The 24,789-nt window shown below is 57.7% G+C and overlaps 1 protein-coding gene across 1 annotated transcript; it reads left to right on the top strand.

Annotated features, from left to right (window-relative positions):
- Positions 1-201: 201 nt before the first annotated feature.
- On the top strand, positions 202-24,660 carry LOC117640272 (cell growth regulator with RING finger domain protein 1-like). Its single transcript, XM_034376632.1, has 6 exons — positions 202-560; positions 1,006-1,157; positions 21,426-21,597; positions 21,845-22,166; positions 22,401-22,666; positions 22,841-24,660. Exons 1-6 carry the CDS (start codon positions 451-453, stop codon positions 23,016-23,018), a joined length of 1,200 nt encoding a protein of 399 aa, XP_034232523.1. The 5' UTR covers positions 202-450; the 3' UTR covers positions 23,019-24,660.
- Positions 24,661-24,789: the final 129 nt, after the last annotated feature.

Below are 24,789 nucleotides of genomic sequence, written 5' to 3'. Positions count from 1 at the left end.
GACGTCATCGAAGTTTTATTTTTAAAGTGATCTTTTTATCCGCTAATTTGATAGTAAAATACTTTTAAAATGATGGAAATAAATATTACGTATGGTACATGAGTTATGTTGAGTGAAATTGTGTTTTACAATGGAAATTTTGATCCACATGTTGGATGCCGTTGAAATTAGTTCCAGTCTTCCCCACCAGGTGGCGCTTGCGGTCTCTGTATCAAAGATGGCGTCTCTCCCCACTAAACCTTCTGCTTTATTTTGTCGCTAACACTTTCACATTCGCCAGTCTGCTCCGCGATGGCTTTGAAAACGCCATGGCTGTGTAACGGAGTGTAACGTCAGGCTCGCCTTCGAACGTCAGGCAACGCGTCGCCGTTTCTGCGAACCGGGAGGACTTCTTGATGTGTTTTCAATATTTTTGACGTGTTGTTGTTCCAATCCAAACACGAAAGGACAATGATGGTCGCGATGACAGCGATGTTGGTGTCGGTCGCCGAACTGTCCAACATTTTCTCAGTGTTTGTCGTGCTCGTATGTCTGTGCGGGATGGTTTTGTTCATAATGAGGTGAGCTGCGTCCGAATCTCTGTCAGTGCAAGTGAGGCTCCATCTGTCAGTGCCCAAATTTTCCCTAACCTACCCCACTGTGCAAATTTAGAGTCCCTGCTCCCATCAGGGACAGGACACCCTTATGATGGCTGGGCTCATGCCAAAGCTGCCCCACTTTACCGTTCATCTGAGGTGTCTGAATTGATGTTCAGGCCCTTTCGTGCCCAGGAAAAGCCCGTTCTTTATACTTTAGTCTGAGACCAATCACAGTTGATCTGCTAAAATAATTAGAATATTCTCATGAAGTACTGTCATAAAAATAGAGTAGTTGCAAGTCCCAGCACATCCCTTACAAAAGCAGATTTAACTGATTTTATTTAGCTATTGGCACATTTTTAACTTTACTTTGTATCTTGGACAACTTTGCCTGTGGATGCCGACATAGCTTGAAATGTTTTATCAGGAATATGATGGTGTTCCGTGTTCACGGCGAAGACATGATGTTTGGAAGCACTGTCCATCCGGTGGCCCCAAGAATACCTCAAGTGAAGATGATGAAAGTGCACATACCCTTCACGTTCAAGCTTGTGGAATCATCAAAATCATCATATGCTGGTGAGTACTGCTATCATCTGACAAAATCTGGTTGCATATCCCATGAGGGGAGGGAATGTTGTCGGACCTGAGTTATTGTGCACTTGAAGAGGGCATTGGCTTTGATGGTTGCGGTGGTCTTGATGGTGGTCACACTTCTCCAGACTGCCTAGCACTGATCATTGGTACCCAACCACGTTCCAAAGTGATTGTGGTTGTGTAGCCTGTGGCTGATGCCAGGCTGGTAGGCAACAACTGCCCGCGATGCACCGGTCTGGTCTAGCACGGTCTGCCTAGCTGCCTATAGTGCGCATGAAGCCCTACAACGGCCAGGCCTTAAGTACGCAGAGCCCTGCACACAGGCTGAGGTAGGCAGACCGCACAGCACCGGTGCATCTTGGGGAGCGGTTGCCTACGCAGCAGGCGTTCCCCGTGTAGAGCCCTCCAAACCATTGCTGGGAAAGTGTCCGTCTACTGGGTTATCATGCAGTAAGGCTCCAAGGATGAGCCGGTACCAGAAATGGGGTACCAGAATGGTACAGTATGCCGGGTGCGGCTGGTTGTATGCCAGAGGTGCGCTGGTACCAGGAGACTGATGCCGAGAGTCGTTTTCGTCGCTCTGTCTCTCTCGCACCCACACGGGCCGCCCCATGAGTGCGAGAGAGACTCTCGGGATCATTCTGCAGGGGACACCTGGAAATGTCAGTGTGGTGACGCCTTGGCCTGTGGACGCTGCGACGCTGCGTTGCCCCTTTCTCCGTGGGGTGGGCTCGCCGTCGGCTCGCCGTCGGCGCGCCGGCCCCTCACGTGCGTCACTGGAGGCAAAAGGCTCTCCTCTCCGGTCAGTCGCACCGACCGGTGCACCAGCAGACTGAGAGTCGTTGTCTCTCTCGCACCTAACCGGGACGCCCCACGAGATCGAGAGAGACAGAGCGACGAGAACGACTCTCGGCGTGAGTCTGCGATGTGACTGCGTGCGACAGTGACAAGCCGGCTGGAAGGTGTTTGAACCCGCACGCACGCCGCGCCCCGCGCGTTGTCCCGCGAGACGATTTCCGAACAGTGCTCTGTCTCTCTCGCACTCCTGGGGCGTTCCGGAGGAGTGCGAGAGAGACAGCGCGAACCAACCTGCAGGACTCTGGCCCCGGGTTGTCGCTCCCACGGCACTGGCGTGCTGCTCTGCTAGTCTGTCTCTCTCGCACTCATGGGGCGTGCCGGCGTGCCGCGAGGGTGCGAGAGAGACAGAGCGACAAGCCGTGTGGCGCGTGGGCGGGCCATGGGGCCATGACGGCGGCCAGCGCGCCCAGAAACGGAGCGGCAGCGCGGCGATCCCGAAGACGAGTTTCGTCGCTCTGTCTCTGTCGCTCCCTCCGCGACGCCCCACGAGTGCGAGAGAGACAGCGACGAAGGCAGGACCAGTCGGTGCGTTGGCGTGGCCAGGCCATTTCCAGGGCGGCTTGTGGCAGTTCAGCTTGGGCAGGCCACTTCGCCGGCCTTTCTGCCGAGGGTCTTCTCGTCGCTCTGTCTCTCTCGCACCTTCACGGGTCGCCCCGCGAGTGCGAGAGAGACAGAGCGACGAAAAGGACTCTCGGTCTGCAGGACTCGGGACGGCGCGGGCGGGCCATGGGCGGGCGGGCCGCGAGGATGCCTTGGACGCGGTCCCTGCGCGCGCCACGCCACGCCACGCCACTGCGAGTGCCACGGCACTGCGGCCCTGCGGCCGGTCTTGGTGCCTTGGTCCGCAGGGAGCCTTAGTGACGTCAGCAGGCCGGCGCAGCGGCAGCGTGCGCAGCGGAGCGTGACCAGCGAGTCCCTTCCCCTTTAGCGCCCCGCGACGCGTCTCTCTCGCACCCCCGCGGACCGCCCCGTCAGTGCGACAGAGACGGAGCGACGAAGCGACTGAATCTCTGGACGGCCTGGCCGGTCCGGTCCGGCATTGCTTGCCCATTGTTGAGGTCCCCGTGGTGCGCCCCGCGGGGCCTGCCGTCGTTCGGCCTGCAGACTGATGCCGAGAGTCGTTCTCTGTCTCTCTCGCACTCATGCGGCGTCCCGTACAGGTGCGAGAGAGACAGCGCGACGAGGAGAGTCGGAATGAGTCCGCTGCTCGGGCTGCTCGCTTGGGGGCGCGGCGTATTGTCGTCGGATTGCGTGTTCCTCTTCCGCCATTCCCCCCTCTCTCCCTCTCACGTGCCGCGGCACTGTGAACGGCGGCGTCTAGGCGCACCCGCGTCTGGAGGCGAAACGCGAACGCGTTTGTCCTGCCGGCCGGTACAGTGTGGTAGACCAGTGTACCAGTGTACCAGTGTACAGCCCGCCGCTTATCAGTGACTCCGATGAGATGAGGGTTATTAGCCTGGCACCGCTAGGCACGCCGCAGACTGATTCCGAGAGTCGTTTTCGTCGCTCTGTCTCTCTCGCACTCGTGGGGCTTCCCGTATAGGTGCGAGAGAGACAGAGCGACGACTCCCGGAATCAGTCTACTGTGGCGCTATGGTCGCGGGGCCCATTTTCGCCGTGTTGCGCGCGCTGTCGTTGGGCCCTGTTGTTGTTGTTGTTTTTGGGGGCGGGGTAGACGGGGGACGGCTTTTGTCATATAATATAACTCATCCGAAGCGAGGCCGCGGGGCCGCTCGCGATGACCGGACCTAGTGTTGTCGTTGTTGGTGTTGTTGTTGGTTGTAAAAACTTGCGCTATGTGTGAACGCGTGGCGGCCGGTGCGCGTCGCGGCACAGTGTGCCAGAAGACCGGTGGAGGCGGCCAAAACTCCGGACGCGTTTTGAGCTGCAGAGTCGCTAAACCGGGCTCGAACCGAGCGTGTGACCCCACCAATGGACTCCTCGTTCGGAGAGCAATCCATTGGTGGGGTCACACGTTCGGTTCGAGTCCCATTTAGCGACTGGAGCTCAAAACGCGTCTAGAGTTTTGGCCGCCTCCCCCGGTCGTCTGGCCCACTGTGCGAGGCTTAGCTTCCTCTTTTTATTGCACCAGTGGCGTGCGTCGGCCTGACGAGCACTCTGTCTCTGTCGCACTCTGATGCACTCTGGTACACTCCTGCGCCGGGTTTGGACACGTGACACGTTTCCCTCGGGTTGACAACCTCCCCTGTGTGCGGTTGTAGTTTGGGCTATGTGCCTTTGACTTTGACGCCTCCGAGGCGCGAGATGTGATTGGCTGGCGGGGGGCGGAGTGGGGCGGCGGGGGGCGGAGGGGGGCGGCGCGTCGTCGGACTGCCAATGACGGGGACGTGTGCGACCTTGTGCCCCCCGCCCCGCGCGGCCACCCCCGCCGGCCAGCAGGCTCCGTCTCTCTCGCACTCGTGGGGCGTGCGCGGCGTGCGCGGCGTGCCGCTGGGAGTGCGAGAGAGACGGAGCGACGCGAGGGCAGCCCGGCAGGCCGCGGCCCAGTGAATTAGCATGGCGCGGCGCCGCGTCATCCACGCCACTGCCATGGCGGCGTGGCTTGGGGCGTGCAGTGCCAATGATGGCCTGTGGCCAATGGATGAATTAGCTACTCTGCAGACTGATTCCGAGAGTCGTTTTCGTCGCTCTGCCCCTCTCGCACTCATGGGACGTGCCGTATGGGTGCGAGAGAGGCAGAGCGACGAAAACGACCCTCGGAATCAGCCTGATGTGAGACTGGAGCTGGGTGCGTGGGCTAAAACCGGAGATCCTGCCTCGCCATCGGCTCGACCAAGCGGTGGATTCGTCGATTATCTCTACTTTACTTCCCCTAGAGACTTGCACGCGGGGGCCGCCTCGAACTCGGGGGGCCTTTAGCCCGAGCCGTCTCTTAAGTCGAGCCTGTCCGCAGACTGATTCGGAGTCAGTCTGCAGGCAGAGGCACTCTGTGAAGGCGTGTGGGAGCGAGTCCCAGCCGCAGCCCACCGTGCGGTGTAGTGGCTGTACCGCGCTGTACGGTACTAGCAGGACGAAGGCCTGGAAAAGCCCGCATATTTGCGGTATATGAAAGTTGAAAGAACATAAAAGGTTCAGAGCGAAAAAAATAATTTATTTGTGAGTGCGAGAGAGAGGGAGCGACGAAGCCCTTCGCGTGACGCGGCGACTCGCGCGGCGACTGGTCCTCGCCGTCGTCTCGTCTTATGGCGGCGTCCTCCGAGGCGTCCGCCGTGTCAGCGACCCTTGCCGCCGCGGCCGGCGGTTCGAACACCGGCTCACTTCCATTTTCGGCGGCTGGGCGGGCGGACGGGGCGGGGCCCACACTGTTTGGTCGCGCCGAACAGGGCGTTCGTCGCGCTGCCTCTCTCGCACTCACGGGCCGCCCCGTCGGGGTGCGAGAGAGACAGGGCGAGCGAGTCTACAGCCCCAAGGGCCTTGCTGTCCGCGCCTCGTCCAGGCCTCGCAGGCGGCCCAGGCCTCGGCCCAGGCCGCCCTGTCCAGTTCTGGAAACGCCCAGATGGCGCGGTAGATTCCGCTGGAGCGGCACTGGAGCGGCGGCCCGTACGGCACGGCTCCAGGGCTCCACCTCGCAACGCGCCCAAAAGGCGCTTTGAAGCGGGAGCACGCTCAAAAACGAAAACAAAACGGGAGTTGTTGTACATAAAGCACGCCACAGCATCAACTAGAACCCGCTCCAGCCCCGCTCTGCCGTCGGCATCGGCGCGGCAGACAGCCACGCCGTCGCACCGTGGGCCGGAAGACCGGTGGAGGCGGTCAAAATTCTAGACGAGTTTTGAGCTTCAGGGTCACTAAACAGGACTCGAACCGAGCGTATGACCCAACCAACGGATTGCTCTCCGAACGAGGAATCCACTGGTGGGGTCACTTGTTCGGTTCGAGTCCCAATTAGCGACTCTGGAGCTCAAAACGCTTCTAAAATTTTGACCGCCTCCACCAGTCTTCTGGCCTACTGTGCGGCGGCAGACATCCGCGCCGTCGGGCCGCACGAAAATGAAAACAACTTTGTCGTGGTTCTTCAGAACTTGTCCAGCTGAGGGCCTTAGTTAAAGAGCCCCCGATGAGGGTCAATGTGCGTCTCCAGTGAATTCGGAAGAATCTGTTAATTCTGGATGGGATGCTCGCAGTGCCAGCAGCGCCGCCCCGGGCCCGTGCTCTGCCCGGCTCTACCGCGCTGTGCACACTGTGAGTCGTTTTCGTCGCGCTGTCCCTCTCGCACCCGCACGGGACGCCACGTGAGTGCGAGAGAGACAGAGCGACGAGAACGACTCTCGGAATCGGCCTGTTGGGCCCGTTTCCGCGTGGCGCGGCCGAGCCGAGCCGAGCAGCTCTGAATTAGATACTTCTCTGTGGGAACACGACTGTTTTCTTCGGCGGGCCTCGCGTGTAATTTCTGGCGCTGGAACTTTCTGTGGGACGGGCCGCCTGCCGCCGGCCGGCCGGCCGTGGGTGGACTCGAGCGCGGCACGGTGGGCCAGAGGACCGGCGCCGGCGGACAAAACTCTAGACGCGTTTTGAGCTCCAGAGTCGCTGAACAGGCCTCGAACCGAACGTGTGACCCCACCAATGGATTGCTCGTTCGGAGAGCAATCCATTGGTGGGGTCTTACGTTCGGTTCAAGTCCCATTTAGCGACTCTGGAGCTCAAAACGCGTCTAGAGTTTTGTCCGCCTCACCCGTCGCCACTCTGTCTCTGTCGCACTCATGGGGCGTGCCGTCGGGGTGCGAGAGAGACAGAGCGACGAAGTGATCCGGACGGACGGGCCGGAGGCAGGCAGCCACGGAGGCAGCAGCGCTCGATTTAAAACGCGGCCGGGGACGGGGACGCGCGGCGCGGCGGACAGGTGTTGGGGATAATTGGAATGTGAGCTGAGCGCTGTGGCCAGGCATGCGCGTGGCGCTGCGACCCCCGCCACGCCACGCCACACTTCGCCACGCTATACCAGTCGAGATGCACTGCACTGGGGACGTGTTTTCGGACCGCGACGGTGGCCTCCAGACTCCAGCTGACTGATTCCAAGAGTCGTTTTCGTCGCTCTGTCGCTCTCGCACTTGAAGGGCATCCCTTTAAGGTGTGAGAGAGACAGAGCGACGGTGAGTCCGCGTCCAGGGCTTTCTGCGCCGCGGCCAGCCGGCCTGCGCTGCGCGGTGCTGCGCGGAGCGCTGCGTCGCGGTGCGCGGTCCAGAAGCTTCCATCCCATGGGCCGGGCGGCCGGGCGGTCGCCGCCGTGACGGTCGCCTGGCTGGAGACTGGGAGACTGGGCGACTAGGCTGGGCGGCTGGGCACGGGGTGCGGCGCGGGGCGGAGGCACTGGCCGAGGCTGGCTGGGCGACCTAGGCAGACGGACAGACAGACAGGCAGACGGACAGACAGACAGACAGGCAGACAGACAGACAGGCAGACAGGCAGACAGACAGACAGGCAGGCTGGCGGCTCCCGCGCATTTCATTGGCTGCGATAGGCTGAGCTGCGACTACACTATAATCAAGGCGTCTGCACTGCGTTACACCGCAGCCTAGGTGTGAAGCTATCTCTATCGTGACGGACGGCGTGAACTGCAGAAGTGCTTCGCGGTTTTGCAGTGCACAGTGCGCCAGAAGACCGGCGGAGGTTGTCGAAATTCTAGATGCGTTTCGAGCTTCAGAGTCGCTTAGTGGGACTCGAACCGAACTTGTGACCCCACCAATGGATTGCTCTCCGAACGAGGAATCCATTGGTGGGGTCACACGTTCCATTCGAGTCCTGTTATGCTCGAAGCACGCAGAAGGACTGATCGTTCTCCCATCATTTCTTCTATTACTACTAGTATAAGTCGCCTGGAAGGTAGTAAAAAATCAAAAATCTCTGTAAGTAGGCAATCTCCTCTCTCCTGGAAAAATCCTGGAACCGCGCCTGGTGATTCAAATTCACAATACACTGGCTGTCTGACAGTCTTGTCTGGCAGAACAAGGAAAAGCGGCCGGGTCGGCAGTCGGCGTGCTTCGGCGTGCCTGCTCGCACGCTTTTGGCTGAATCAACAAAGTGACATTGACACCTGTCGTCGCCGTCGCTGCGTGCACTCACGGTCAGACCAACACACGCCAGGACCCGCGCGCCCAAAAATACCGTGCGAAACACCGTGCAAAACGCCGGGCAAAACACCCTTCAAACCCTGCAAAATACCCTCCAGGAGGCTCCAGGAATGACTGAACGAGTGGGCGGTCTGGTGTGTTGGTTGCCTGTCAGGCTGTTGCCCCTCGGAACCAAAAAGCACGCCGTGCCGGCGAAGGGAGTTTACTGTTTTGGGGTCGGTGCCAAGTTGGTGGCGCCCCGCCCCCGCACACCATGCCCGCCCCGCCCCGCCCCGCCCCGCCCCGGCCGGGTCAGCGGTCGCGTCACCTTGATTTAATAGTGCCGTGTGCCCGCATTGTATCGCGCTGAGGTCGCGGCATCTGTTTACGTAAATGATCTGCGAAACAAAGTTGGCGTCCGGAGCAGAAAATGAAAGAGGCGAGGAGCGTATGAATGGGAAATGGCCGTATCGGGCGCGCCCATTTCCATGGCATGACCGAGTCGATGACCTAATTCTGCTGACGTCCATCCTCCTCCAGACGAGGTCGGACCCGCGGGTCGGACGGGCACACCGCCGTATGCTTCTGCAAAAGTATTTTGCATATCATTATAAACATAAACTTACAAAATCGTCGAATTCTTAATTGTTGCGCCATCAGACGATCTGCCGCACCAGTGTACATAATTCCCTTTTGCCAAACGATAATTTCTTTTCTGCTGTCTCGGAATCGGCGAATTTATTTGTCGTTGGATAATATATTTTTTTTAAAATCTTCTGTTCGTGTGTAAGTGTGCGTATACAAGAGTCTCGCACACTGCACGCGGGCCGCCGCTGTTTGACGGTTTTATTAAACCGCTTAGTGTGTTTTGCTGGTGGAGTGGGCGAGGTGCTCATGGCTTCGGCGCACTGCCAAGGTCGGCCCTTCGCCGACAGGCATGTGAGTGTGTGCGTGTGTGTGTGCGCGCGCGTGTGTGTGTGTGTGTCTGTTGGTGTGGGTGTGACTACGAGCACTTGGCGTTCGAGACTGCCACCGGTGAAGCGCTAATCCACCCACACGTTTGTTTGCGACTTAAAAAAAAAAACAAAAAAAACGTAGCCGGCGCTACGTTTTGTCGCGATTTTTTGTCAGTTTTTTTTTTAGTTTGCCGGGGGAAAGTTGTTGCCCAGTGTTGTGTTTGTAGTCCAGCTGACCTGGCCACGTGACGCCACCTGGTCTCGTGAGGCCTCCTCGTGAGGCTGTTTGCGGCAGGCCTCCTGCCCCCCCCCCTCTCTCTCTCTCTCCTTTTCCAGGGGCCCGCATCTCCGCCCGCGATCCCGTTGTGGGGCCCGTCCTCAATTGAGGAGCACAGCCTCGCCGTCCCAACGGGTACTGCACTGTTGAATAAAAAGTGTGTCGTCGAGTTGTGGTTGTTGAAAAACTCGTCTCGGTGCAAGTCAATTGTCGTGCGTCTTTTTTATGGAGTTAGTTTGCATGATAGGCCTAAGTGCTTTTTCTCTCGTGAAACATTCACGTGGGTGACCTAATCCCCGTAAAAAATGAAAAGGAAATTCTTTGGTGTCGAATATTTCTTGCAAGCAAGAAGGTTTTTGTTCCAAGTAAATGATATCTTGGTTCAAGAAACGATTGTTTTTTGTTTTGTTTTGGTGTGCGGGCTGTCCAGCCCGGCCTGCAAATCAACAGGGCGGTTCTTTTGGCCGTTGCCTCGGCCCTGACCGCTGCACTTCTGGAGACGTGGCGTGGCAAGGCGTGGCTCGTGCATATTACACGAGTGCCCGCGCTGTACTGTGCATATGGCTTCGCTGCTCCGGCGGCGCACACTGGACCGGGCGGCTGAAACTCAGGACGCGTTTTGAGCTCCAGAGTCGCCAAACGGGACTCGAAGCGAGCGTGCGACCCCACCAATGGCGGCTTCCTCGTTCGGAGAGCAATCCATTGGTGGGGTCACACGTTCGGTTCGGTTTGATTTGACAGTGTCGCGTTTCTCGCCAGCGCTGCGTAGCGACACCACACTGTCGGACACGACCAGTGCGCACACTGCCAGTGGGAAGGAAGGCCGGGATGCAGCGGGGGATGGCTGCGCCAGGCTGCGCTCGCTGCAAATGGATCAAGGATGCCCTGCTGGCGACGCTGGCCGTGCCGGCCGCGCTGGCTTGCTTATGCCTAGGTGAACGCCCCGGCCAGCCCCGGCCAGTCGAGCCCCCCCCCCCCCGCGAGCGGTGCGGTGCGTCCCCCACGGCCACTTTAAATGTTGTTGGAACGATTCCTGCATCCGTTCCAGCGCAGCAGCAGCGCAGTCCGTATTTGCGCCTTTCGTGTCCTTGCCTGGCCGGCCGGTGGTGGCTGGCCGCTGGCTGGCCTCGCTGCCCCGCCGGGCCGAGCGCGGTGCCCAGCAACTCGCCGTGTGCAGGGCAGCCTAGGGCCGCCGAGGGCACCACCCGGCACGACCGCAGTCAGCATGACAGGACAGAACTAGGGCACCTCCCCCACCTTAAAAATTTAGCAAAAAAAATGGTTGTTTGTTTATGGTCTTTGAGATGACAACTTTCAAATATTTGTCACTCAACTTAAAAAAAGATGGCTCCTTTGACTTTCAAATGATTGTCACGTGACTAGAACATGACAACTTGACTTTGAAATGACACTGTCGCAAGATTCACAGCCCAAATCGGAAAACTTCGAATCAAACTTTTAATCGTGTTTTAATTTATGCATAAGGCGCATGTAAGCGGGGCCAACTAAGCCGCGTTCTGCTACTGCTACAAGATGTATGGACTCGTAAAAAAGTTGCAGTTCTGGTTAAGTTGGCACTTGCTGATTAACCTTCCCGCACGTGACTGCTGACATGAGCGGGCGGCGGCGGACGAAGCGCAGCCACCCTACAGTGGCGGATCCAGAGACGGCCTGTGGGGCTTGGGAAAGAAGGGGGAGAGGCAATGTAGCACTTTTGTGGCCTAGTTGCTGGGGCTTTGATGAAAATGTCATCAAGTTGTGATGAAAATTTCATCGATTTGTGATGAAAATGTCACCAATTTGTGATGAAAATTTCTCCAATTTGTGATGAAAATGTCATCAATTTGTGATGAAAATGTCATCAATTTGAGATGAAAATGTCATCGATTTGTGATGAAAACGTCACCAATTTGTGATGAAAATGTCATCAATTTGTGATGAAAACGTCACCAATTTGTGATGAAAATGTCATCAATTTGTGATGAAAATGTCATCGATTTGTGATGAAAACATCATCAATTTGTTGTCATCTTTTGAAAGGGATGGCATGAAGTGACGACAAGTTTTTGCAGTGCTGTGCCACGTTGATCGTTGTGGGGCCCTCAAAGGTTGCGAGACGAGACGCGTCCAGTGGGTGATTTACGTTCGTCTTCGTCTCCTCGGGGTCGAGTCGAATGGCTTCCCGACGAGTGCATCGTGTCGCGAAGCATGCTGGCGTTTCCCGCCACGACGACAACAACAACAACAACAACAACAAAAGATTTTGTTTTGAATACCCCTTCTTTTCTTTCAGATAGGTGCCTTTGGCCGTTCGCATTATGCCTAGTAATGACTGTCTTCAGCGAGTGGGCCAGTTGCTGGCAGTGTACGGGCTATGACGGGGATTGGTGGCCGGCGGACTGATTCCGAGAGTCGCGCGTTCGTCGCTCTGTCTCTCTCGCACCCATACGGGACGCCCCGTGAGTGCGAGAGAGACGGCGCGACGAAAACGACTCTCGGAATCAGTCTGCAGCCGAGGTCAGGGTTTGCGCCGAGGCAGCTGCTTAAGCTATGGAGCGCTGGCGGGATTCGAAGCTGTTTCTGCAATTAGCTGCACCAAGCAGTAATCTGCCGTGTTCCGGCCGTGCCTAGTAGGTTAACAGTTCCTGTCGATACCACTGGAAGTGTTTCAAGGACCGGCCCGGCCGTGCATGCTTGCCAAGCGAGTGCTCGTGTGTGTGTGCTGCGTGTGTAGTGAGGTGTCCCTGCACGAAAAAGATTATTGGTTGTGACGACCTGCAGATTGAGAATTAGCCATTCCAACCAACTGAAGTTTTTACAGTAACAAAAACGTAAGTTTAGTGACAGTAACTGGCAGTAACGTTACGCAGGGCAACGAATTATTAGATTTACCAACTAAAATTTCGTGGCACAGTGGGCCAGAAGACCGACGCCGGCGGCCAAAATTCAAGACGCGTTTTGAGCTCCAGAGTTGCTCAGTGGGACTCCTAGAACGTGTGACCCCACCCAATGGATCTCTCTCCGAGCAAGGAATCCATTGGTGGGGTCACACGTTCGATTGGAGTTCTGTGTAGCGACTATGGAGCTCAAAACGCGTCTAGAGTTTCGGCCGCCGGCGCCGGTCTTCTGACCCACTGCGCCGCTGCGCCGCTCCATGCAAAGCAAAGCGCCTCCTTGCCCGCTGGCGTTGGCGCCCGTTCCCATACTGTATCCCCGCTCGGCTCGCTTCGAGGACAAGCGATGAATTGCAGATTCGTGCGGCCGACTTGTGCAGTGGAGTGGTACGCGACATGCGTGCATTTTTCTGATGGCTTCAATAGCGGCTGTCTCCAAGCCAGTGTGCCTTATAGTCAGCAGTGCGATTCCGCTGCCCGCCCTCGTCGCTCTGTCTCTCTCGCACTCGTGGAGTGTGCCCTAGGGGAGCGAGAGAGACAGAGCGGCAAGGGGCGGACTACAGTGTGCTGTGAGGTGGGGTGAGGTGGGGTTGTTCTGATGGCTTTGATATCGGCTGTCTCCGTGTCGGTGTGGGTATAGTCCAGCGGTTCTCAACCTTTCTCGGCTCGCGAGCCCAAATTTGTAGCCAAAAATTTCCGCGACCCCCAGGAAAAGTTTCACGACCCCACGGGACCCCTCCTTTAGCATGCCACTGCGTCTGATCCGAGGCGGGCATTTTGCTCCGTCAACGGGCAATTGGTCTTTGGACTTTCCTTTAGCATGCCTCTGTTACGGAGTGCGATTATCAGTCTTAGTTTGGGGGCAGTATTGTCTCAAAGTTGGCCAAAACGCTCAGAAATGTCTTTGAAAAATCATGTTTTGGGTCGATTTTAAGCAGCCACTGCGTCTGATCCGAGCCGGGCATTTTGCTCCCTCAACGGGCAATTGTTCTTTGGACCTTCCTTTAGCATGCCTCTGTTACGGAATGCGATTATCAGTCTTAGTTTGGGAGCAGTATTGTCTCAAAGTTGACCAAAACAGTCACAACGGTTTTTCAAAGACATTTCTGAGCGTTTCGGCCAACTTTGAGACAATACTGCTCCCAAACTAAGACTGATAATCACACTCCGTAACAGAGGCATGCTAAAGGAAGGTCCAAAGAACAATTGCCCGTTGAGGGAGCAAAATGCCCGGCTCGGATCAGACGCAGTGGCTGCTTAAAATCGACCCAAAACATGATTTTTCAAAGACATTTCTGAGCGTTTTGGTAAACTTTGAGACAATACTGCTTCCAAACTAAGACTGATAATCACACTCCGTAACAAAGGCATGCTAAAGGAAGGTCCAAAGACCAATTGCCCGTTGAAGGAGGACGAAATACCGCCTCGGGTCAGACGCAGTGGCTGCTTAAAATCGGCCCAAAACACGATTTTTCAAAGACATTTCTGACCGTTTTGGTAAACTTTGAGACAATACTGCTTCCAAACTAAGACTGATAATCACACTCCGTAACAAAGGCATGCTAAAGGAAGGTTCAAAGACCAATTGCCGGTTGAGGGAGCAAAATGCCCGCCTCGGATCAGACGCAGTGGCTGCTTAAAATCGGCCCAAAACACGACCCCAGCTACCTCGCCGCGACCCCTTAAAATTTTTTCGCGACCCCACTTGGGGTCGCGACCCTAAGGTTGAGAACCACTGGTATAGTCGGTACTCTGTTGGTTTAACGGGGCCTCATCCGAGATGCGGTCGGAGAAACCCGTAGTGAGAGTTTCAGCTTGGCAGCCTGCAGGCTGGCGTGGCGTGGCGTGGCGTGGCGTGGCGTGGCGTGGCGTGGCGCGGCGAGGCGCCCCACAGTTTTCATGGAAGCGAAGTGATCCTTCCGAGGACGTCCGTCTCGCCTGCATAACCATCCGGCCGGCCCGGCCGGCCACCCTGACCTGACCGCCGAGCGCCCGCCGTCGGCGGGGTAGACTAGCCCGCGCCACGCGGCTGCCGCGCGGGGCTGCCTATCCTCTGGCTCGCGGGCGCTCTGCCCACAGTGAAGACCGCAGGAGGCGGCCAAAATTCTAGACGCGTTTCGAGCTCTAGTATCCCAAAACAGGACTCCAATCGAATGTATGACCCTACCAATGGATTGCTCTCCGAACGAGGAATCCATTGGTGGGGCCACACGTTCGGTTCGAGTCCTGTTTAGCTACTCTGGAGTTCAAATCGCGTCTAGTGTTTTGGCCGCCTCCACCGGTCTTCTGGGCCACTGTGCTGACGCGTCGCTTTTGATTTCTGTCCTCTCTTGTGAGGCACACTGCTACGACCGGAATGCATACGGCCAATGTGCATTTCCATTTTGTTTCGTTTATCCGTTCTCCTCCCCCTGTCTCTCGCACGCGAAGTGCAGTGACTCTTTCCAGATGGGACGGGCGTCTGCCTTCGGGCCGCCTCACCGCGCTTTGGGAAAATGATAGCCTTTCTCCTCGGCTGCGTTGCACTGCGTTGCACTGCGGACTGAGGGACGTTTTCGTCGCTCTGTCTCTGTCGCCCTCGTGGGCCGTCGCCGTGTGGGTGCGAGCGAGACAGAGCGATGAGAACGACTCTGCGGTTTGGCCGATGATGGCGCGAGGCAGGCCGGTCTGCAGCCGAGCCGTGGGGGCTGCGCGCTGCCACGCCTCGCCACGCCTCGCGGTGCACCGACACGGCGCTGCAGCCAAAATGCACCTGCACTGTAAGTTGGCCAAATTTGCCAAGTCTGGCCGAGGCACGCCGCGGCACGCCGAAGACGGCGGCGCTTATCTAACAGCGACGGGGAAAGTCCTAGCCGCCAAACCAGTTTCGAACACACTGTGATAAATAAATTAATGAAAACGAAAACGGTTTTTAAAAGAAGCACTGAACGGGCGCCGGCAGGTTGTAACGTTTGCGCGAGTGTAATGGATGTAAATGTTGACGAGTGGCGCGTTGGAGGCATTTAAAACGGATTTGCCGGTCGGGCGGCCCGGGCGGGCCTTGAACCCGCACGCCACGGCTGGATGCACACTCCACTGGGTCGGCCGGCCGGTCTGGGAATTCCCCTCCCCGCACGTTTTGCCGGCGTTTCGGCCGTGCCAGGAGCAGCGGGGCGCACAGTGGGCCAGAAGACCGGCGCCGGCGGCCAAAACTCTAGACGCGTTTTGAGCTCCAGAGTTGCAAAGCAGGACTCGAGCCGAGCGTGTGACCCCACCAATGGATTCCTTGTTCGGAGAGGAATCCATTGGCGGGGTCACACGTTCGGTTCGAGTCCTGCCTAGCGACTCTGGAGCTCAAAACGCGTCTAGAGTTTTGGCCGCCGGCGCCGGCCTTCTGGCCCACTGTGCAGTGGCGAGGCGGCAGGGTCTCCTTTTTAATGCCGTCACCGACGTAATACACCGGTCATTTCAGTGGTTGCGAAATGGCTTTGTCGCTCCGACTTTCACTCCATCGGTTGGAAGAGTTTGTGCGTGTTTGCCCCCTGTATGCATCAAGGCGACCTGATCGTCCCGGCTTCGAGATTCCGCCGCGCAGCGCTTCGTCGCTCTGTCTCTCTCGCACCCACGCGAAGAAGCGGACCGGACCATGGGTGCGAGAGAGAGACAGGGACAACGGCGATGTGCACTGTGAAAATTTGAGTCGTCACTTGATGCCAGTTTCATGGCTGATTTTCCTTACAACAATGCCATCAAAACAATTGATGCCATCGTTATCACGCCCATGCAAGGAGCTTTGATGAAAATCTCATCAATTTGTAATGAGACTGACATCTGAAAGAGGATATAAATATGATCCTCGTTTTTGTCATAAAGTGACGCAACACATTTTCACAGTGTGCGGGATCGAGCCGGGGATCTCGTATGCGCGTCTGTTTGTTTTCCTCGGTGTCCTTTCCTTGGACTGCGTGTCGCTACCCCCCCCCTCTCTCTCTCTCTTTCTTTCTCTCTCTCTCTCTCTCTCTCTCTCTCTCTCTCTCTCTCCTTCTCTCTCTCTCTCTCTCTCTCTCCGGCGGCGCAAGCGGCGCCTCCCGAGCGACTTTCGCTTCTCTGCCAATCTGCCGCCTGCCGGCCCGGCCAGGGTGGGGGAGGCGAGGGCTGCTGAGAGAGAAACCGACCAGACTGCGCCGCGCGGGTGTGTGTCTGCGAGTGTAAAGTATGTGTGTGTGTGTGTGAATGCATGTGAGTGTGTGAGTGTCCCGGAAATGGCCATAGCCAGCATACCGGCCGGGCGGTGTGCCGGCGTGCCGGGTCGCACGGATAAAAAAGATTGGTTACCGCAGCGTGAGTTAATCCGACTCGACCGAAGGAAAGTGGTGGCAAGCCGCAGCGATTGTCGATTGTTATCGTTCGCGATAAACCCGTCGGTGCTGCTCCGAGATGCGTTGGGTAAACTTCCAACGCAGTGCGCCGGTGGAGGCGGCCAAAATTCTAGAAGCGTTTTAAGCTCCAGAGTCGCGGAACGGGACTGGAACCGAACGTGTGACCCAACCGATGGATTGCTCGCCGAACGGTGGGGTCACACGTTCGGTTCGAGTCCAATTCAGCGGCTCTGGGGCTGAAAACGCGTCTCGAATTGTGGCCGCCTCCACCGGTCTTCTGGCCCACTGTGCAGCGTGCCTTCGGCGTGCCGGCTCCGCGGTGGCTGGGCTTTTGTGTTTACGGAAGCATTGCACCTTGCAGCTGCCCTTGCAGCGCCGCTGTCCGATACGGCCGGGCGGCAGTCGCTCTGTCTCTCTCGCACTCGTGGGGCGTCCCTAGGGCCCAGAGGAGTGCGAGAGAGACAGAGAAGCGTTGCTCGAAATGAGCGTGCCGGTTGGCCGTATCGCGAGTATTTATCTGCGGACCCGGCTTCGGTGGAGGGAGAGAGAGGGAGAGCATCCCGCTAAAAATTCTGTGTGCCCCGAACCGGCACCACCCGGACCATACCACCGCCAATATTTGGACGCCCCGCTGTGCTGCGCGCTCACGTGTGAGTGTGTGAGAGAGAGAGAGCGAGTGTGTGTTCGTGCACGATAGCACCTCTGCGTGCCGTGTCGAGCCGCACGACACCAAGTACGTACGTACGTCCTTTGGTCGAGCTTTGGCGTGCTATGATCACTGGAACAATCTAGCCAACGAACGCGACAAGGCGCACGGACGGCCCCCTCGCCTCTCTCTCTCTCTCTCTCTCTCTCTCTCTCTCTCTCTCTCTCTCTCTCTCTCTCTCTCTCTCTCTCTCTCTCTCTCTCACTCGGCCCGGGCCTTTCCCGGCTGCTGCTGGCTGCCGGCACGTATTGAATTGGCATTATGGACGCGTGCAGCTCAATGCCAGCTATGCCGGCCTAGCCGCCTCGCCGGGCCGGTCGCTCTGTCTCTCTCGCTCTCGTGGAGCGGCGCCCGGGAGCGGTGCGAGTGGGAGAGAGACAGGGCCCTGGTGGCGTGCTGCCCGTGCTGCCGGGCGCGTTCTTCGAACCGGGACGGAATGGACGGAATCGATGCAGGGTAGGTCCTTCAGGCGCCATCGATTCGCAAACCGCCCTCCGCCGCTCTGTCTCTCTCGCACCCCTACGGTAGGCCACCCGGGCGACGCGGCTGCTATTGTTGGCGCCGGTCTTCTTTCTCGGCGTCGCGTTGGGCCCTCGGCTGCAGACTGAGACTGATTCCGAGAGTCGTCGCTCTGTCTCTCTCGCACTCGTGGAGCGCCCCGTATGGGTGCGAGAGCGACAGGGCGACGAAAACGACTCTCGGCCTGCTGCACACCCATGCGTGGGGCCACTGTGGGGCCGGTGCGGCAGGCGGAAGGGGGAGGGGGGGGGCGCTGGGGTCACCGCTCTCGTTGGCCCTCGCTGACGCGCGTGAGAGGTGTGCGCATGCATGTGTATGCATGACTCTGTTTATGAGGTGCTCATCTTAAGGAGTGGAGTGGAGTGAGCGCACCGCGGTATGCGTTTTCGGCGCTCCGCGTTTTCTTTGTGATGAGCAGCGAGTCCGCTGGGCCGTTGAGCCGCGGGGCCGGCGCACAGTGGGCCGGAAGACCGGTGGAGGCGGCCAACATTCTAGACGCGTTTTGAGCTCCAGAGGCGCTAAATGGGGCTCGAATCGAACGTGTGACCCCACCAATGGATTGCTCTCCGAACGAGGAATCCATTGGTGGGGTCACACGCTCGGTTTGAGTCCCATTTAGCGACTCTGGCGCTCAAAATGCGTCTAGAGTCTTGGGCGCCTCCGCCGGTCTTCTGGCCCACTGTGCGGTACGAGGGCGGATCCACCGAGGAGTTGAGGGCGGCGCCTGGATCCGCCCCCGGCTGCCGGCCGGCAAAGGCACCGGCGCCGGGAGGGCCTGGCTGCCCCTGGCTGTCCGTCCGGCCGGAGCCCCTGGCAGTGCGTTGCCCGGGTCGTGTCGCGAGTCGTGTCTGCCGCCAATCCAGCTCCGCCGCGCCGCGCCGCGCCACGCCCGGCCGGCCGGCCGGCTGGTCACTGGTCCAGTCCGGCCCGGCCAGGTTATCTGGACTGAGACCTGCCGAGAGTCACGTAGCGACGCGGAGCTCGGAGCGCGCGGAGCACGGAGCAGCCCATGTCCGTCCCCTTCCCCGTCCTCGGCCGCCGCGCCTCCAGCGTGCCTCCAGCGTGCCTCCAGCACGGCTCCAGCGGGCAGCGGGCCCGACTGCAGTGCAGCAGCAGGCCCCCCTCTGGCCCCGCCAGACGCCGCCTTGCCGCCTTGCCGCCTTGCCGGGGCGACGACGCGGCGCCGAGACGCGAAAACAAAACGAAGGCGTCATCGGCGAGGTGCCGGTTACGCCGCCTGGTCCCGGAACGCCGCGCCGCCGCGCCGCCGCGCCTCGCCAGATGAATGGCAGTGCCGGCAGCGCCACTCGCATCGGATTGGTTCTATTTGGGGACCGGCACGGCACGGCGCGGCACGGCGGCGCACAGTGGGCCAGAAGACCGGTGGAGGCGGTCCAAATCCCGGACGCGAGCTCCAGACTCGCTAAATGGGACTCGAGCCGAGCGTGTGACCCCACCAATGGATTGCTCTCCGAACGAGGAATCCATTGGTGGGGTCACACGTTCGGTTCGAGTCCTGTTAAGCGACTCTGGGGCTCGAAACGCGGCTGGAGTTTTGGCCGGCGGCACGATGCCGGTCTTCTGGCCCACTGTGCGGCCCGTTGCCGGTAAAGCGGTCGGCTCGCTCCGCGGCCCCGCGGCGCCCCCAAGGGGGTGGCAAGGCGATAACGGTCCGGGGTCCGCCGAGTCGCGGCGAGCGGCGCGACCGTTGGCTGAAGCTCGCCGTGCAGCGAGCGATGCCGAAGAGTCGTTTCGTCGCTCCGTCTCTCTCGCACCCCTACGGCACGCCCCGCGAGTGCGACAGAGACGGGGCGAGAAACGACTGGTCGGAATGGGTGTGCTGGTGTGCCTAGGTGAGCTGGTTAATCACAAGCCGGGCAGCACCGGGCAGCCGGCCACGCGAGCGGTGACCTTGTCGCCTTGCTGCCGAGCTGCAGACTGATTCCGAGAGTCGCTCTGTCTCTCTCGCACTCGCGGGGCGCCCTCATTGGGGTGAGAGAGACAGCGATGGAGAGGGCTCTCGGAATCAGTGTGCTGCCACCGACCGCGCGCACCGAGCGCAGCGCCCAGCCGTCTCCCTGCATGTCTGTCTCTGTCTCTCTCGCACTCATGGGGCGCCCCGTGTGGGTGCGAGAGAGGCAGAGCGACGACGAACACTTTCCTGTCTGTCGCGCTTCGCTACTGGCGGCGCTCTTTGTCCGCGCTGTCGCTCTCTCTGTCACTCTTCTTAGTCATTGGGCACACAGTGTGCCACACACGGGGCTGGGAAACCCCGAAGGCGCGAAGGCGCGGCGCGCGTGAAGCCAGGCAAAAAGCGCGAGGCTCCTCGACGTCCTGCTTGAAGAAGAGGCGAGGAGTTTGGCGTCGCGGGTCGGCGTGCCGCTCTGTCTCTGTCGCGCTCCCCCGCGGGACGCCGCGCGAGTGCGAGAGAGACAGAGCGACGAAAGCGCTGCGAGTTGCCGGGCGCCGCGGTGCGACCGCGACGTGATAATTCCCCAGGACTCTGTTACGGTGCAGCGAGGTCCTCTCCGGGCAGCGAGTGGCTCGGAACTACTCGGCTGGGGTCGCCGTATTTGCTCCGGGACGCCCCGCCCCCCCCCGCCCCGCCCCGCCCCGCCCCGCCCGCCCGCCCCGCCCGCCTCGCCGTACCGCTCCGCGCCGCGCGCCCGCCGAGCCGAGCGCGCCGTGTAGCGACTTGTGGAGTTTTCCTATATTTGCCGCTCGAAAGAGGAGCCGGCAAGGTTATCCAATCTCGCCGGCCGGCCGGTCGCGCGGCCTGTTTGTGTGCACTGTGCGCGTGTGTGTGTGTGTGTGTGTGTGTGTGTGTGTGTGTGTGTGTGTGTGTGTGTGTGTGTGTACGCATGCGCGTGTGTGCGCGAACGCACCGGAACTCCGCCGCAGGAGTCTGCTCCAGGGATGCGGAAGTCGCCCGCTGAGTGCAAGTCCACTGCAAGTGGCTGCAGTGAAGTGAAGGCAAGCGCACGCCCTCGACGCGCTTGACCTAGTCGGGGGTTATTGGACACGGTGTCGGCGGTATCGCCAAGGCTCCGCGTCGCGTGGGGCACGCCGGCACGCCCGTCTGTCCGGCCCGAGCCGTCTGTCCGGCCACTGCCGCTAGTGCGTTCAGGTCTCCGGCCCGCTGGTAAACAGTAAATAGACAACAGCGCGCCGGCGGCACCATGGCGGCACCATGGCGGCACCATGGCGGCACTGGCCCCGCTTCCCCCTCCCCCTTCCCCGCGCTCCGCACGCGTCCGTCACGTGTCGGCGAGTCGCGTGCGCGCCCGATTCGCACGTTCGCGCCGTTATCGCTACGCGTCGTGCGCGACTGCGCGGCGGACTGATTCCGAGAGCCGTTTTCGTCGCTCCGTATCTCTCGCACCTGTAAGGGACGCACCTTGAGTGCGGGAGAGACAGAGCGACGAAAACGACTCTCGGAATCAGTCTGCATGCCTCGAGAGCACGGCCCGCCTGGAGGGTAGGCCTGCCCGTCGAGCTCGCCGTCCTGGCGGGACTGCCTACCCTCGGCCCGTAAGGCGCTGGCCGCCTGTGCACTGTCGGGATGTGTACGAAGCGAGTGGAGACTTCACGTGGCGCGCCTCCTTGTGTTGCAGACGTGCAGTGCTCCGTGTCGAGCCAGGTGCCCTACACGCTGCTGGCGCTGTGGGGCGTCTCCATCCGGGAGCTGCACTTGTTCCTGTGGCGGCCCTGGAGCGCCGTGCGCGAGGCGGCGCGACGCGGCCAACTGCTGCACGGCCACTACCAGCAGGCCGGCACCGTCCTGCAGTAAGTACACCGTGGGGACAGTGTTCCAGAGTCGCTAAGCAGGACTCGAACCGAACGTGTGACCCCACCAATGGACTGCTCTTCGAACGAGGAATCCATTGGTGGGGTCACACGTTCGGTTCGAGTCCCACATAGCGACTCTGGAGCTCAGAACGCGCGTAGAGTTTTGGCCGCCTGCGCCGTTCTTCTGGCCCACTGTGAGGGGTCATCGATCCCCTACTGCTAATCGTGCTCTCTGTCTCTGCAGCTCCTCGACGGGCCACGGCGAGCGCTGCGTGTCCCTGAGCCTGCCGCGGCCCTGCAGCCCGGCGGCGCAGGGCGGGCAGGGCGGGCAGGGCAGGCCGTCGTCCGTGCTGGACCTGGGCACGCCGCCGCGCCTCTGCTACCCGCTCGTCGTGTTCCTGGTGCGCGACGACGACCCCGACGACGGCCAGGGCGGCGAGCTGCACCCGGACGAGTCGGTGGCCCTGGTGAACGTGGTGCACATCAAGGACTCCGTGTGCACGCTGCCCACCAGCATCCTGGCGCAGTACCTCAAGCAGGCCAACGGCCAGCTGTCGTGTCTCAAGGTAGGCGCCACCTTTTCGAGCTGCGGTTTCGTCGCTCTGTCTCTCTCGCGCTCTTGCGGCGTTTCGTATAGGTGCGAGAGGGACAGAGGGAAATGGCTCTGCCGACGCCACCCCGCCAGTGCACTGCAGTGCGAGCGAACCGATACGCATCTCTGCGGTGTATCGGTCGGCCCGGCCGGCTCACCTTCCATTGTGGTTTCGTCTTTTCCGTCAAACTGCTCGACTTTTGTGCAGCAACTGTACCTGGCCACGGGCAACGCCATGACGTCCTACGACGACGAGACGAGCCCCCTGGACACGGCGTTCTGCCCCAACGGCCTGACGCCACTGGGACTCGCCGGCCACGGACTGAACGCCAACGGCGGCAACGGCTGCGCCAACGGCGTGCGCGCCGCGCTGCTCTGCGAGGAGCAGCTCTGCGTCGTCTGCCAGTTCTACCCGCTGTCCAGGGCGCTGCTGCCCTGCAGGCACACCTGCGTGTGCGCCGGCTGCTTCAACAGGTGAGAACAATAATTTTTTATGGGCTTTGATCTGTCGAAAAATTTTTCTGGAATTTACCTCAAACCTTTAAGACAGTCTGCCTAGTGCCTTGTGCATTTTTCTTAAATCTGGAACAGTAGGGTTAGGATTTCCCTTTGGTTAACACATAGTCTGAAAATACATTTCGTTTCCAGGTTGGACAGGTGTCCAATGTGCCGCAGCCCCATCAAGAGTTACTTTTGCATACGAGGGGAGGACTACATGCCATTGGAGCCTGGCAACTCGACCAAAGCAGGCCCGCCTACCCCACTAGCGCAATGGCTGCAGGACTGGAACGACCGTTTGACAGACTTTCTCGGCTTCCACCGGTAGTGCTGTGCCAGTATTTGCTGTACAAATTGGGCTCTTCTTTCGTCGCACTGAGGCTGCCATTTGGTCCACCACAAGAATGTTGGTTTTGAGTCGGTCACTCATAAACTTCACTCACCATCTCATACTTGTGTGCCAACTGGATTGGTAATTTATGTTGTTAAAAAAAATCACTTGGGCCTTGTGCGAAATGAGAAATGGTAAAGACTGATGAAGCTCTGGTACCAGAGCTGATATTTGAGCTGTCCTTTTACAGGAGTGACATTATACAACTGATTCGATGTGTAGCAAGTACTGGTGCCTTGATTGTTGTTTTCGTTTTTTGTTTTGTTTTGTTTATTAGCATTCTGCAATACGACAAACTGGATTAAGACCTGTAAAGTATGGAATTACTAGTCCATTTTTACCCAGTGTTCATTTTCATGGCCTGTCTTCTAACTCTCAACTGTTCTTTAATGAAGCACAGGCTGTGAATCTTAAAGTTTGACAATGTTTCAATCTAATGTTTTGATGTCTAAATTTTTTCACTTCATTTTTTTGCTCTGCTAACTTTGTGGATAAAAATGTTTTCATCCTGCCAACTGTTCTAAAAATTTGGTTCTTTAATTAATTATGTAAACCAATTGTGGCTATTGCCTCTCATAAAAGACAGTAATTAAATTTTCAAATCTTCCAGAATATAAATTCAGTCTTAGTATTTTAGTTTTATTTTTGACTATAGTATGTTGGATTGACGTTCCTCCCTCTGACTTAGTGTCCTGGTTTTGTGATCGTTACATGTACAGAGGCTGAAATCATGCCCAATGTGTAAATTAAGATACCCTAGTGAAAGAGGTGTCTTATGATTAACCGAAACGAGATTAAAAGCTGTATTCAGTGCCTGATAATTATCTACATCTGTGGGCCTTTGGTTTCATGTATTGAAGCTTTTCTTTTTAAAATTGTGTCTTTAAGTATCAAACTTTACTTGTCTTGACAAATAAACTCTTGATGCCTTTTATATTGCATGGGCATTGTACATATTGATCGCCCACCCAGTGTTGTCCTGTTAGAGTAGTCATATCATTCTTGATTTTCACCAGTGATAAAATATAGTCTTAGAGCATTATGCAAAATTCATTATCATTTTGTTTAATCCATCAAAACCTGTTGCACTCTGTGGATAGATTGAATAATTTGCAGTGTGTAACAAATTTAAATTGGTTTATGTTAGTGTTATCTATGATGCTTCATATTCTTTGTAACAAATAAGACTACAGAGGATATTATTGCATTGCACCATTTATTGTTAATAAGTTATAATAACTCATTTTGTAAGTAGCACAACTTGTAAATTATATTGTAAGGATTTTCTTCTCGTTCTGAAATTTTAACATATTATTTTTAAATAGTCTGTGATAATGTTAGAAACTTGTACAGAAGATTCATATTTATTGTTTGTTGTTTCATGTTAGAATCATTTGAAAAAACACAAGAGGAGTGCTATTTAGATATCTTATCATTGCTTTGCATATGGTAGGGTAAGAACTCCTTAATTGCCAGTTTTCTAATGAAATTCAGATTAATCCTCGCACTGAAATTTGTCCATGGTACGTAAATATTTGTGACAGATACGCTAAAGACAAATATATTATATGTCTATTTACTCATGGTTTTTCTGCAACACCCTTTTCCCTCTCACATACACCCATTATCCCAGTTGCATTTTATGGCAGACGAATTGTGTATTTGCCCAAATTTGTGCATCGCTTTTCGCCCAAACCCCTCACTGCCC

This window comes from Thrips palmi, unplaced genomic scaffold, assembly GCF_012932325.1.
Source record: "Thrips palmi isolate BJ-2018 unplaced genomic scaffold, TpBJ-2018v1 HiC_scaffold_12, whole genome shotgun sequence".
NCBI classification, from domain to species: domain Eukaryota; kingdom Metazoa; phylum Arthropoda; class Insecta; order Thysanoptera; family Thripidae; genus Thrips; species Thrips palmi.
Note: the sequence above shows the minus strand (reverse complement) of the source record. Positions and strands in the feature narration are given on the sequence as shown.

Coding starts and splice junctions, on each gene's coding strand:
- LOC117640272 (XM_034376632.1), top strand. CDS start 451: ATGATGGTCGCGATGACAGCGATGTTGGTGTCGGTCGCCGAACTGTCC. Junction 1,158..21,425: donor ATCAAAATCATCATATGCTG/GTGAGTACTGCT, acceptor CTTGTGTTGCAG/ACGTGCAGTGCTCCGTGTCG. Junction 22,667..22,840: donor TGCGCCGGCTGCTTCAACAG/GTGAGAACAATA, acceptor TTTCGTTTCCAG/GTTGGACAGGTGTCCAATGT.